Genomic DNA, 13,703 nt, shown 5'->3' with positions numbered 1-13,703 from the left:
TGTAGTTTGATAATCATAATAGTTTTTCCCTGAATAGTTGGATTTGATTCATTTTATGTAAGTACTTACTTTTTTAGAAATAAATTATTTTCAATCCAGGTTATGGAATACTTCTTAAGACAAAATTTATCAAGATAAAGTTGTGATTTGGTCTTTTTTCATTATGTTCCAGTTACTGTAGCTGAAGCTCTATAGATAAGGGAGGACAGGATTCTTACTCATTTCTGAGTTGACAGCATTTATTTTATCCATTTATTTGCTCATTTTTTTTTTTTAATTTATTTATGATAGTCACAGAGAGAGAGAGAGAGAGGCAGAGACACAGGCAGAGACAGAAGCAGGCTCCATGCACCGGGAGCCCGACGTGGGATTCGATCCCGGGTCTCCAGGATCGCGCCCTGGGCCAAAGGCAGGCGCTAAACCGCTGCGCCACCCAGGGATCCCTATTTGCTCATTTTTTTAATGAATATGTTATTGAGCACTGTACTGTGTGCACTACTAAGTACCAAGTGTAGTGTTGAACAAAGTAGACATAGTCCCTACCCTTATAACATAAGAGACTCATTAAGTATTTGCTGTTTGAATCTAGAGTGATCATTCTTTTTTTTTTTTAAGATTTATTTATTTATTCATGAGAGACAGAGAGAGAGAAATAGAGACATAGGTGGGGGGAGAAGCAGGCTCCCTGTAGGGAGCCCAATATGGGATTCAATCCTGGATCCCAGGATCACGCCCTGAGCCGAAGGCAGATGCTCAACCGCTGAGCCACCCAGGCATCCCTGGAGTGATCATTCTTTTTTTTTTTTTTTTTTTTTTTTAGAGTGATCATTCTTATATACCCCCTCTATTAATATTGAGGATGCTTTTTACTATGTTTTAGGCTTTTTTGTTAACATATTATTTTAAAACTTAACAGTATCTCTGAGGTGAATTTGGCATTAAAGTAAGACTTTTGTAAATATGGAGAACAATTAGGCACCTTATTGCAAACAAAATGCCTTAGAACATTTTTTATTGAAGCATTTATATTAGTTAATTGAGACTTCCATGATTTATTGCTTAGTCAAAAATTTTCTCATATTTTTATCAAGCCAAAATAGGCTTTTTATAGGCTTTGCTCAACTAAATAATATATCCAAGGGCTGTGCCAAAGAGTGGTATAGTTGTTGGCTCATGTCACTAGTATTAGAAGAAAATATAATGGCTGGTGAAAGACCAAGGCCACATTCAGGATATGATACATAGAAGTAACTTAATAGCTTAATTGCAAAGTTTTTATTTTCCAGTTTGTGGCTTTTCACAGTACTTGGCAAAAATCTGTTGAGTTTACAATCTAGAAAACAACCTAGGATTGAATACACAGACACAGAGATGGAAATTTAGGAATAACTAGTCTTATGAGTATGTGTGAAATCAAAAGCTTACTTTAGTAACGTAAAGATACACTAACCTTTGTGCTTATTTAACCTCAGGGAAAGATAAGGAAATTGTTTTAAGCATTTTAATGTAAATCACTATATGTTTTCTTCATTTTTGCCTTCTGGAAATAGGGTATACTGAATGCAACATTGCTTCTTTTTGGTGACCAAAGAGCATAAATTATTGTATTGTACTCTGCTATATTCTATTGCCTAATACAATTCCATAGAATTTTGGAAGTTTTATTACTTGGTTTTGCTGTGTTGTTCTCAACCCTTTCCTTTCCGTAAGAGAAGACTGACTTTATGTGTGCCTCTTTGCATTTATAGTATATGAAGTAATTTTCCATGCATTGTTTTATTTGATTCTTAGATTAATCCTAAGAGGCAGTGACAAAGTTGATAAAAAGAAATGGATGGGGATCCCTGGGTGGCGCAGCGGTTTGGCGCCTGCCTTTGGCCCAGGGCGCGATCCTGGAGACCCGGGATCGAATCCCACGTCGGGCTCCCGGTGCATGAAGCCTGCTTCTCCCTCTGCCTGTGTCTCTGCCTCTCTCTCTCTCTCTGTGACTATCATACATAAATAAATAAATAAAAATTAAAAAAAAAAGAAATGGATGGATTCAAGATACATTTGGACTAATAAACTAATAGTGTTTGTTGATAGGGTTAGATTGGAAAAAAGAGAAAGGATGCTTCCAGAATCCTGTCTTAAGCAACTGGATAGACAAAAGAGTTTCCATCATGAGATAGAAAATACTCTAAAAGTGATATATAGCATTTCTTTGGCATTATTTTATAAAGGTGGTTCTTGGGATCCCCGGGTGGCTCAGCAGTTTGGCGCCTGCCTTTGGTCCAGGGCACGATCCTGGAGTCCCAGGATCGAATCCCACGTTGGGCTCCTGGCATGGAGCCTGCTTCTCCCTCTCCCTTGTCTCTGCCTCTCTGTCTCTCTCTCTATCATAAATGGATAAATAAAAAAAAATCTTAAAAAAAAAACTTGAAATCAGAAAAAAATGCATTCTTTAAAAAAGATAATAAAGGTGGTTCTCAAAGCTAAGAAGTCTTTTTTCCTCTACAGAAAAACATGAGGTAATTTTTGAAGCTTTTGGTTTATATACAGGATTCAGGACACTGCCTATAAATGAGATTTTCGTACACTAGTCAGTCACTAAGTCAAATATAGTTAAATTCTGCATCCATGTTTTGCTAGTTTGAACTTTAGTGATTAAAAAGATGGGAAAATATTGGTCTGTGGTCTAGCTGAGCACTTCACTATTTGAACATAATTGAGATTCTAATAGTAAAGAAAGAAGAAAAGAACGTAGATAATCAAATGGCTACATCTCTCAGAAATAACATGACCCTTTTAAAAATCCAAATACATTGGGTAATTATGTTAAATATAGAGTGTTTCAGTTAAAAGATGCAGATTGTTCTGTAGTGAAAAGAAAGCAAACTCTGTGTGTTGTTTATAAGAAACATATTCAGAACACAATGATCCAGAAGGGTTGAAATTAAAGAAAAGAGGATATTCTATAGGTATATTCACTGTATTGGTTTCCTGTGCTATATAATAATCCATCACAAACTGAGTAGCTTAAAGAACCTGATGGTTTCTTTGGATCAGGAGTCCAGGCACGGCTTAGCTAGGTCTGCAGCAGGACTTCAGTCAAGATGTTAATCAGGGCTGAGTTCTCATCTAGAGGCTTGACTGGAAGGGTCTTCTTCCAGGCTTCTTCACATTGTTGGCAGAATTTATTTCCTTTCAGTGGTAGAATTCATGTTACCTTGCCTCTTCAAAGCTGGCAAGAGAGAGAGACAGGTAGATACAACCACAGGAATGACATCACATCTCCTTTGCAATATTCTGTTGGTTAAAGCCAAGTCTAACCAATAGAAGTACAGTTGATTTTTAACAATATGAGTTTGAACTGCATGGGTCTACTTATATGCAGATTTTTTAATAGTATGGTACTATAAATGTATTTTCCTTATGATTTTCTTAAGGAAAATAATGTCTTGCTGTTGGTGATTAGCCAAATGTTCTCGACTCCAGGACTCTTTTTCTTTAGCTTTATTGTGAGAATACAGTGTATAATACATATATAAAATGTGTGTTAATTGACTGTTTATGCTATCAGTAACGCTTCTGGTCAACAGTAGGCTATTAGGAATTAAGTTTTGAGGGAGTCAAAAGTTATACCCAGTTTTCAACTGGAGGATTGGCACTCCTAACCCCTCCCCCCGCATTGTTCAGGGACCACCTGTATATTGGTTACTTATGATGTCCCACTTAAACTGATTTGGAGGGGCTGTTATATAAGTGCATGAACAGGGATCATGGTAATTCAATTAAAGTCAGTCCACCAAACCATTCAAAGAGATTTCAAAGCAAAGAACAATACTAGGAATAAAAGAGATAACTTAAGAATTATAAAAATTTGGGGTGCCTGGGTGGGTCAGCAGTTGAGCATCCGCCTTTGGCTCAGGGCATGATCCTGGATGTGGGGATCAAGTCCCATATTGGGCTCCCCTTAGGGAGCCTGCTTCTCCCTCTGCCTATGTATCTGCCTCTCTCTGTGTGTCTCTCATGAATATATAAACTGAAAATCTTTAAAAAAAAAAAAAGAATTATAAAAATTTGATTTACCAGGAAGATTTAATAATTTAAAATTTTGTAGGAATCAACATACACATGAGAAAATGCTCTGCATCACTTGCCATCAGGGAAATACAAATCAAAACCACAATGAGATACCACCTCACACCAGTGAGAATGGGGAAAATTAACAAGGCAGGAAACAACAAATGTTGGAGAGGATGCAGAGAAAAGGGAACCTTCTTGCACTGTTGGTGGGAATGTGAACTGGTGCAGCCACTCTGGAAAACTGTGTGGAGGTTCCTCAAACAGTTAAAAATATACCTGCCCTACGACCCAGCAATTGCACTGTTGGGCATTTACCCCAAAGATACAAATGCAATGAAACGCCGGGACACCTGCACCCCGATGTTTCTAGCAGCAATGGCCACGATAGCCAAACTGTGGAAGGAGCCTCGGTGTCCATCGAAAGATGAATGGATAAAGAAGATGTGGTTTATGTATACAATGGAATATTACTCAGCTATTAGAAATGACAAATACCCACCATTTGCTTCAACGTGGATGGAACTGGAGGGTATTATGCTGAGTGAAGTAAGTCAGTCGGAGAAGGACAAACATTATATGTTCTCATTCATTTGGGGAATATAAATAATAGTGAAAGGGAATATAAGGGAAGAGAGAAGAAATGTGTGGGAAATATCAGAAAGGGAGACAGAACGTAAAGACTGCTAACTCTGGGAAACGAACTAGGGGTGGTAGAAGGGGAGGAGGGCGGGGGGGTGGGAGTGAATGGGTGACGGGCAGTGGGGGTTATTCTGTATGTTAGTAAATTGAACACCAATAAAAAATAAATTAAAAAAAAAAGGAATCTAAAAACAGAATCCCAAAATATAAAAAGAAGAACTTAAAGAATTACGGAAAGAAATAGACAAGATAGCAGTAGTAATCGTAAGGCTATAATATAACCCTCTCAGCACTTGATACAAAAAACTGGCCAAAAAAAGTAAAGGTGAGTCTTGAACAATGCAATCAAACAAATAGGAACTAATAGACAGAACATTATGTCCAATGTAGAATAAACATTCTTTTCAGACTCACACAGAATGGTTTTAATAATGGACAATATGCTGGTCCATAAAGAAAATGCAGACAAACACCAACGGATTGAAATAACATAAAGCATATTCTTTTACTATAATGAAGTTATTAGAAATCAATGAAAAAATCTTGAACCGAATATTATTGAACTGATTCAGTTCAGCTAATGTAAAGGATAAAGCACCATGACTAAATTGAGTTTATCTCAGGAATGCAAAATTTAATGTTAGAAAGTCAATTTAATTTCACAGTATTAGGGGTGCCTGGGTGGCTCAATGATTGGGTGTCTGCCTTTGGCTCAGGTCATGATCGCGGGGTCCTGGGATTGAGTCCCACATTGGGCTCCCAATAGGGAGCCTGCTTCTCCCTCTGCCTATGTCTCTGCCTCTCTCTGTCTCTCATGAATAAATAAACAAAATCTTAAAAAAAATAATTTCACAGTAATAAAGTTTTCATGAGGAGGACAGAAATCAGTTCTATGCTAATGGAATGAAAGAACAATGGAATAAAAAAAAGAACAATGGAATAAAGGAGTAAAGCTAATTCCTTATTAATAGAAAAAAGATAAAAATCCTATGATCATCTCAATAGATGAAGAAAAAGATTGATGAAAATTCAACATCTATTACTGATAAAAATTCTTAGTAAAATAGGAATAGAAAGGAATTTCATTAATCTGATAAGGAATATCTACAGAAAACCTTTGAAATTAAGAACAAGACAAAATACCTATTACCACTTTTATTCAATATTATACTGAAGATCCTAGCCAACATTGTAAGATAATTCAGTAAATAAGGATCATAAAGGAGGGAAAAAAGTTTTAAATATTCATATAGCCATGTAATTATGGATCTAGAACTATCTAAGACTGTACAAGATGAATTACATCAATGAAAAAAATGTTCACCAAGAAAGCCAGATACAAAATCAATATATAAAAATCACTTTTATTTCTGTTAGTAACTAGTGGTTAGAAAGTAAAACTTTAAAAATATATGTCATTTATAAAATAATAAGAACCTGGGGACAAAGCAGGTAAACAATATGTAAAACCCTTCCGAGGAATATAACAACTTTATTAATAGACAAATTAAAGGCTGCTTTTATGAATTAATGGAGATGTTCATGGATTGAAAGATTCAATAAAGGTGTTATTCTTAAATAGATGTTTGATTTGGTGCAATCTCCAGCAAGTGTTTTCATGAAATTGAACAAGCCCATTCTAAAATTTACAAGGAGATGCAGAGGACCTAGAAAGCCAAGAAGCACATGAAGAACCAAGCGGTAGGAATACCTTAGCAGTTTAAGAATACATCACTCTGCTAGATGTCAAGAATTATTATAAAGGTATAGTAATTAAGAGTGAGTAATGTTGACATAAAGATGGACAAGTAGTGTAGTGGATTAGAGAGCCTTCAAGCAGACCTATACACATATAGACACCTGATAGATGCAGGAAGGTGTTACTGGCAAATAATAAGAGGGAAGATGATCTTTTTAATAACAGTCACTGGAATAAATGGGTATTCCTGTAGGAAAAATTGAAATTGGCCTCCTACTTCACATCATACTAGAAAATCAATTCCTGGTAGAGTAAATGTGATGGTCAAACTACGAAACTTTTAGAAGAATATATCTTTATAAACTTGGAGTAGGGAAGGTTTTCTTTTAAAGCTGTGAAAACCACTAACAATAAAGGAAAAGATTAATAAAACATTTTACTGTATTAAAGACTGTCATCAAAAATACCACAAAGACTGTGAAACTTAAAACCACACGAGTGGGGGAAGATATTTGCAACACATGTAATTGACACCAGATTCATATTCAGAATTTATAAAGATCTCCAACAAACCAAAAGACTTTATAAGAAAGGAAATCTATGGCCAATAAACATATGGAAAGCCATAGTACCTCATTAATAATAAAGGAAATGAAAAATTTAAATCACAATGAAATGCCACTGTGAATATCTTTAAAACAGAAACATATTAAGACATCTCATAATAACCAGTATTGACAAGGAAGTGAAACCACAAGAACACTATTAACACTGCTGTGTAAATTGGTACAACCACTTTGGAAAACTTTTTTGTCATTCTTTTGTGAAGTTGAAAATCTAAATATCTTATTATATAGCATTTTCACTCCTGGATATTTATCTAGATCCATGTATAATTGAAATGTTTATCAGTTGTAGACTAAGTAAATAAATTGTGGCATGCACATATAGAAGAAAACTATGAAGAAAGTGAAAATGAACGAACTACTCCAGGATACAACTTACATAAGTGAATTTTGATGTGGGGCCATAAGCAGTCAAAGAAAGAATTCTTGAGACATTTTTGGTACAAAAAGGTGCATTAATTATAGCATAGGGACACAGGGCTTATGGGCAGAAAAAAGCTACACTTTTGCTGCATGAAGCTGGAACTACTTTTGCAAGATTTCTCTGATGCTTATCATTCAGCTTGATATTAAACTGTTGGCTAAGATATACAGGCAGTCATGAGACCCTCTAAGAATGAAGGAACCAGCTCATTTTTGACCCTTATCAAAACTGCAGGCTGTAGATTAGCCTTCTGGGTTAAGGTGTTCGTTTTTCTGCTTCTATCCCTTATCAAATTTCAAATGTTGAATGAAGATCACAAAAGAATATACATACAGTATGCTCCTACTTTTAGAAGTTCTTAGATGTGGCCGGCAGAATTATGGCCCCCCCAAAATATTTACATTCTAACCTATGAATATGTTGGGTTACATGGCAAAGGGGAATTAAGGTGCTAATCAGCTAGCATTCAAATAGGAAGGTTATCCTGGTTTAGCTGGGGAGCAAGGTGAGGTGGACAGGATCCTTAACATGTCACAGGATTTTTAAAAGTGCAAGGAGGCAAAAGCAGGAGAACCAGAGAGGGCAGCCAGCATCAGGCCTCCACCTCACAATGCTGAGTGGAAGACAGAGGAATGGGGCAAGGCCAAGAAATGTTGATCGTCTCTAGAAGCTATTAAAGAGAAGAAACAGATTCTCCCCTAAAAGCTCCAGAAGGAATGTAGTCCTGCCAACACATCTTGATTTTAGCCCAGTAAGACTTATTGCTGATTTCTGAGCTCCAGAAATGTAAATTAATGAAATTGTATTGTTTTAAGTCACCAAATTTGTGGTAATTTGTTACAACAATAATAGGAAACTAATGCTAAAAATTCTAAAGTGTTAAAGCTACCAAGAAAATATTTATCACTAAAATCAGTAGATTGAGTTCTCTTTTGGAGAGGGAAGAGGTTATGATCAGCAAGTGGTACATTGGAGCTTCTAGGATGCTGGCAATATTTTCTTTATTTGAACGCATATAGGTTTTATGTAGTCCTTTACACTTACGAAGTTAGCATCATTGCTTTTATAACCAGAAAAAGAATTTTAAGAATAATACACACTCATAATTTTTTTAAAACTGAAGGTTATTTCTTAAAGGCTTTTTAAAATTAATTGATTAATTAATTAATTTATGACAGAGAAAGAGAGAGAGAGAGTGCACAAGTTGGGGTAAGGGCAGAGGGAGAGAATCTTCGAGCAGACTCCCACTGAGTGATCTCACAACCCATGAGATCATGACCTGAGCTGAAACTAAGAGTCAAAACCTTAACCAAGTAAGCCACCCAAGCACCCCTAAAGGCTTTTTTAAATCACACTTCTTTAACTATAAAACTATTTCTTCCTTGAGGGAATATGGCAAAAAATATTTTTTATAAGCCATTGGTACTTTGCAATAGTTTCCATAATATGATCAATGACCTAAATGATTCTTTCATGAATTTATAGCATGTAAAAGTATTACTCAGTTAACATAAGGAAGAAGCTACTTGTTTTCCCAAATTGAAATAAAAATACAATTTAAATAGAAGAACTTAAGAATCCTTATCCCAAACTCTGGTTTCAAAAATAGATTATGCCTTAAATTTGCTAAATATTAAAAAATTAAAGAACACCCATTTATTGAAATGCATCTCAGCCTAGTGTATATCTTGCTGTTTTTTTTTTTTTCTGTGCTTAATATGGGTATTAAAAAATGGAAGTTATTTCATTTTTCTGGATTTTAAGTAATTTAAAGATTGATTGATGATTGATTTGAGAGAGAGAGTGCACGCATATGAGCAGGGGAGAATCAGAAGCAGACTCAGCAGACTCTCCATTGAGCAGAGAGCATGACACAGCTCTGTCCCAGGATCTGGAGATCACGACCCCAGCCAAAGGCAGACTCTTAACGCTTAATGGGCTGAGCCACCGAGGTCCACCTGGATTTTAAGTAATTTAGTCTATAATAAAAATTTTAAGCAAACTGACTTTAAATAATAATCCCTGCTTAAATTTTTTATTTTAAGATTGCATTTTATTTATTCATGAGAATCACAGAGAGAGAGAGGCAGAGACGCAGGCAGAGGGAGAAGCAGGCTCCATGCAGGGAGGCTGACGTGCGACAGGATCCCAGGTCTCCAGGATCACACCCTAGGCTGAAGGTGGCGCTAAACCACTGAGCCACTGGGGCTGCCCCCCTGCTTAAATTTAATTTGTAACATGAAGCTGACTTTTCGGAGGGTTAAGTTTAAATTTAAATAAGTAGCAGTTTGCAGCGAATTTCTTTCATTTCTTCAACTTTAGTTTGAAAGTATATTTATTTAAGTGTTCTCTACAACCAATGTGAGCTCAGACTCAAGACCCTGAGATCAAGAGTCACATGCTCCAACTGAGCCAGCCAGGCACACCTCATTTCTTCAACTTTAAAAGTTATACCAGTATAATTTAAACAGGAATTGATAAAAATAACTCTTGTTGCATTTAGTATTAAAGAAATTGTTTATAGTGTGATTCTATAGGAAATTTTTAGTCTTAAGTACTTGATGATCTCTGTTAACCAGGGCTTTAACTTTTTCCTAATAAATACAATATGGAGAGGCATTTTGGCAAGATGGTGATCTGTTTCCCAACTTCAATTACTAACTACCACTTCATAGTGAAACAACTCTGAGGATTGCAAGCTCAAGGGGCCTAGAGGTAATATGTGAGTTTGGGGAATATACTGTGATCCAAATGAAATAAGAGGCAAAAGCCTTTGGGGCAATTATAAAAATTTTTGAGTTTTCAAAAAGAACTGTTCCCCTAAGTGGAAGCTTACTTTCAGTGCATTTTAGAGATTACTTGTGCTATTTTGATGATAACTGCCTTTCAAAAACTTTAGTAGCTTGAAGAATGAGCTCCTAAGGATGAGGCAAGCCATGAACGGACAAAGGAAAATAATTCGCTTAAAGGAACTCCAGCAGCCAGAACAAGATGAACAAGGATTGCATCTATAACAAGTGACTTCAGTGAAATAGAACAAAAATAGAAACTGGAAGAGATAGATGACAGATTTAACAGGCAAAACAAAATAAATTATCTTAGATTTTCAAGAGAAACAAAGAGGCACTCTAATCATACTATATAAAAAAGGGAGAGCTTTTTTATATATTAATTTGTGGAAAGGGTGATTAGTGTTGAGACTTAAATTCCTGGTATGGAATGTTAAGTAAAAGAGTATACCAAGAGCAGTAGAGTTGGGGGGGGGGGGGGGGGAGGGTGGATATATATAAATCTTTCTCCTTCCATATATATATAGCCACCTATATAGATACATGGAAGGAGAAGCAGCAAGATGATAGATAGATAGATAGATAGATAGATAGATAGATAGATAGATAGATAGATAGATAGGCAGGCCCCAAATGAAGAAGGTAGAACAACTAAAGATGTAATAGGGGAGCATTTCTCTGGTTTAAAGAAAGACTAACAGGGCAGCCCCCATGGCTCTGCGGTTTAGCGCTGCCTTCGGCCTGGGGCATGATCCTGGGGACCCGGGATCGAGTCCCGCATCGGGCTCCCTGCGTGGACTCTGCTTCTCCCTCTGCCTCTCTGTGTGTGTGTCTCTCATGAATAAATAAATTGTTAAAAAAAAATAAAAAGAAAGAAAGACTAACAGAGCCACAGAGTTGTAGACCAGAGTGTTAAGGATGGTGGGGAGACACAAAAAAAACAAGCTGTTTACAAAGGAAAAATCATCAGATATGTGCCGGACTACTCAGTGTGACACTGGAAGCTAAAATAACATCTATAGGTTCCTAAGAGAGGAACTGTGCCTGTACCTAGCCAACTATTATTCAGATGTTATGGTGAAAGCAAGATAGTTGTGGATATGCAGTAATACAGGAAAAGTTTTCCATTAAAGGATTCTCACCAAGTAATTGCCAACAGAGACTTTAAGATAGGGCAGGAGAGAAAACAGTGGTAAGCAAATGAATCTCACAGTATATTTAATGATCTAAATGGATAATGATGGAATGACTATTTCAGCACATTCCTTTGTCTTCTGCCTTTCCTGAAAGTTTGCAAAAGCTTGATTAGATGCAGGTCTGTCCCGCTGGCAAGACCGTGAGGGAGGCATACAATTTCTGATTGTCTTAATTTAAGATAGCCATTTAGACCCAGTTCTAGATCCATGAATTCCTTGAAGGTTGCAAAATGCTAACATCATTTTTCATTTATAGCTAGAATACTTAAACAGAGATGCTTATTTTCATCTGTTTGATTACTCAGTGATACAGTTCATATAGGGAAGGCAAGTTAAATGTTTTCCCCTTTATTAGTTTACAAGGTAATGAATTGGTTCTGTATCTTGGGGGAGGGAGGAGGAGATGTCATTATACACTAGTATAATTCAAAATATGTGATGGATTTGAGTCCTTTGCAATTATTATCTTTTTTTGAAGTTCAGATTGCCTCATCTTTGGCCAGTGGAAGCAAAAATCTTTCCTGAATCCTTTTGACGTGACGCTGATAATCTTTAACAGTAAAGAAAGGGGCAGTATAGCAGGGTACCTGGGTGACTTAGTTGGTTAAGCGTCTGCTTTCAGCTCAGGTCATGATCCTGAGGTCCTGGGATCAAGCCCTGTGTCAGACACCCAGCTCAGCAGGGAGTCTGCTTCTCCCTCTCTCACTGACCCTCTTCTCTGCTCATGCTCTCACTTGCGCTTTCTCTCTCAAATGAATAAATAAAAAAGCTTTTAAAAAGGAAGGGGCAGAGTTTTTTGTTTTTTGTTTTTTTAGTTTGGTTTTGCTTTTAAAAAAAAAAAAAAAAACTCAGAATGGGGACCCCTGGGTGGCTCAGTGGTTGAGTGTCTGCCTTTGGCTCTGGGAGTGATCCTGGGGTCCGAGGATCGAGTCCCACATCAGGCTCCCTGTGAGGAGCCTGCTTCCCGCTCTGCTTGTGTCTCTGCCTCTCTCTCTCTCTCTCTCTCTCTCTCTCTGTCTCATGAATGAATAAATAAAATCTTTAAAAAAATAAATAAATAAAAGTTTTTAAAAACCCCTCAGAATGTTGTCTGTGCTTTTGGGAAGGTGGATTTTAGAGATCCATTTGTGTCCTAGGATATTTGATTATGATCTTTGGTGTAATCGTAGACCGATATGCCTTAGAATTTGTGTTACTTGCAAAAAATACTGGTTTTATTTTTTTAGGTATATGTAGATACTCAGAAAGAATCAGTATTCCCCAGCAAGAAGATGGAGAGGTATATGTTAAAATGGTTTTTTCAGTTGATTAATAAATATTTGAATGTTTACTCTGGACCATTCTTCACAATGGGAACTCTTCGGAATTCAATCAATCATGAAACCTGCTTATTTACCTAACATTTCAAAATAAGTTCTAAGGATTGACCTTAAACTTAATTCATTTTTTCTTTCAGATCTGTCACGAAATCGTCTCTCAGAAATTCCTATAGAAGCATGTCATTTCGTTTCTCTTGAGAATCTCAATTTATACCAAAATTGTATTCGGTATATACCAGAGGCGATTCTAAACCTACAAGCTCTAACATTCTTAAATATTAGGTAAGGATGTTCCTTTTTTTTTTTTTAATTTACATTCTCTGTTCATATCTGCAGTATCTTATACATGTTCTTAGGCTGAATTAAAAATATTTCCTATATCCTTCAAGTTTCTCCCTTTGTTTTTAGCTTTGCAATAATTAACAGACTGTAAGGGTCATTAGCCTGATAGGCTTGCAGTAGTCTTGTAGCTATGATTCTCCAATTACATTTTTAAATAAGCTTATCAAATGAGGACAGATCTGAAAGTACTTTCATTCTTGTGATTTTGTATTTTTGTATACTAAGTTCTGAATGTGTAAATGCATTTGTTTAATTCCTTTCTATTTTTTCATATCTTGGAGAACTACTTTTTGGTTTTGGTTTGGTTTTCTTTTTATTTTAAAAGTTAAAAATTGGGATCCCTGGGTGGCGCAGCGGTTTGGCGCCTGCCTTTGGCCCGGGGCGCGATCCTGGAGACCCGGGATCGAATCCCACGTCGGGCTCCCGGTGCATGGAGCCTGCTTCTCCCTCGGCCTGTGTCTCTGCCTCTCTCTCTCTCTCTCTCTCTCTCTCTCTCTCTCGACTGTCATAAATAAATAAAAAATTTAAAAAAAAATTTCTTAAAAAAAAAAAGTTAAAAATGTTCATTGGAGAAAATGAGCAAATGTAGAAAAGTATAAAG

The 13,703-nt window shown here is 36.5% G+C and overlaps 1 protein-coding gene across 11 annotated transcripts in view; it reads left to right on the top strand.

The window, feature by feature from the left end:
* Positions 1-13,703, top strand: part of LRCH3 (leucine rich repeats and calponin homology domain containing 3) — a 126,126-nt gene that overhangs the window by 38,014 nt on the left and 74,409 nt on the right. For all 11 annotated transcript variants that reach the window (XR_005383417.1, XR_005383415.1, XR_005383416.1 and 8 more), the window contains exon 2: positions 12,898-13,042. Coding sequence is in view for 8 of the 11 variants with exons in the window: in XM_038583087.1 (XP_038439015.1) it covers positions 12,898-13,042 (145 nt within the window). In the remaining 3 variants the exon portion in view is untranslated. The remainder of the gene's footprint in view (positions 1-12,897; positions 13,043-13,703) is intronic.

The sequence above is a fragment of the Canis lupus genome, chromosome 33, assembly GCF_011100685.1.
Source record: "Canis lupus familiaris isolate Mischka breed German Shepherd chromosome 33, alternate assembly UU_Cfam_GSD_1.0, whole genome shotgun sequence".
NCBI classification, from domain to species: domain Eukaryota; kingdom Metazoa; phylum Chordata; class Mammalia; order Carnivora; family Canidae; genus Canis; species Canis lupus.
This window is presented reverse-complemented; position numbering and strand designations above follow the sequence as displayed.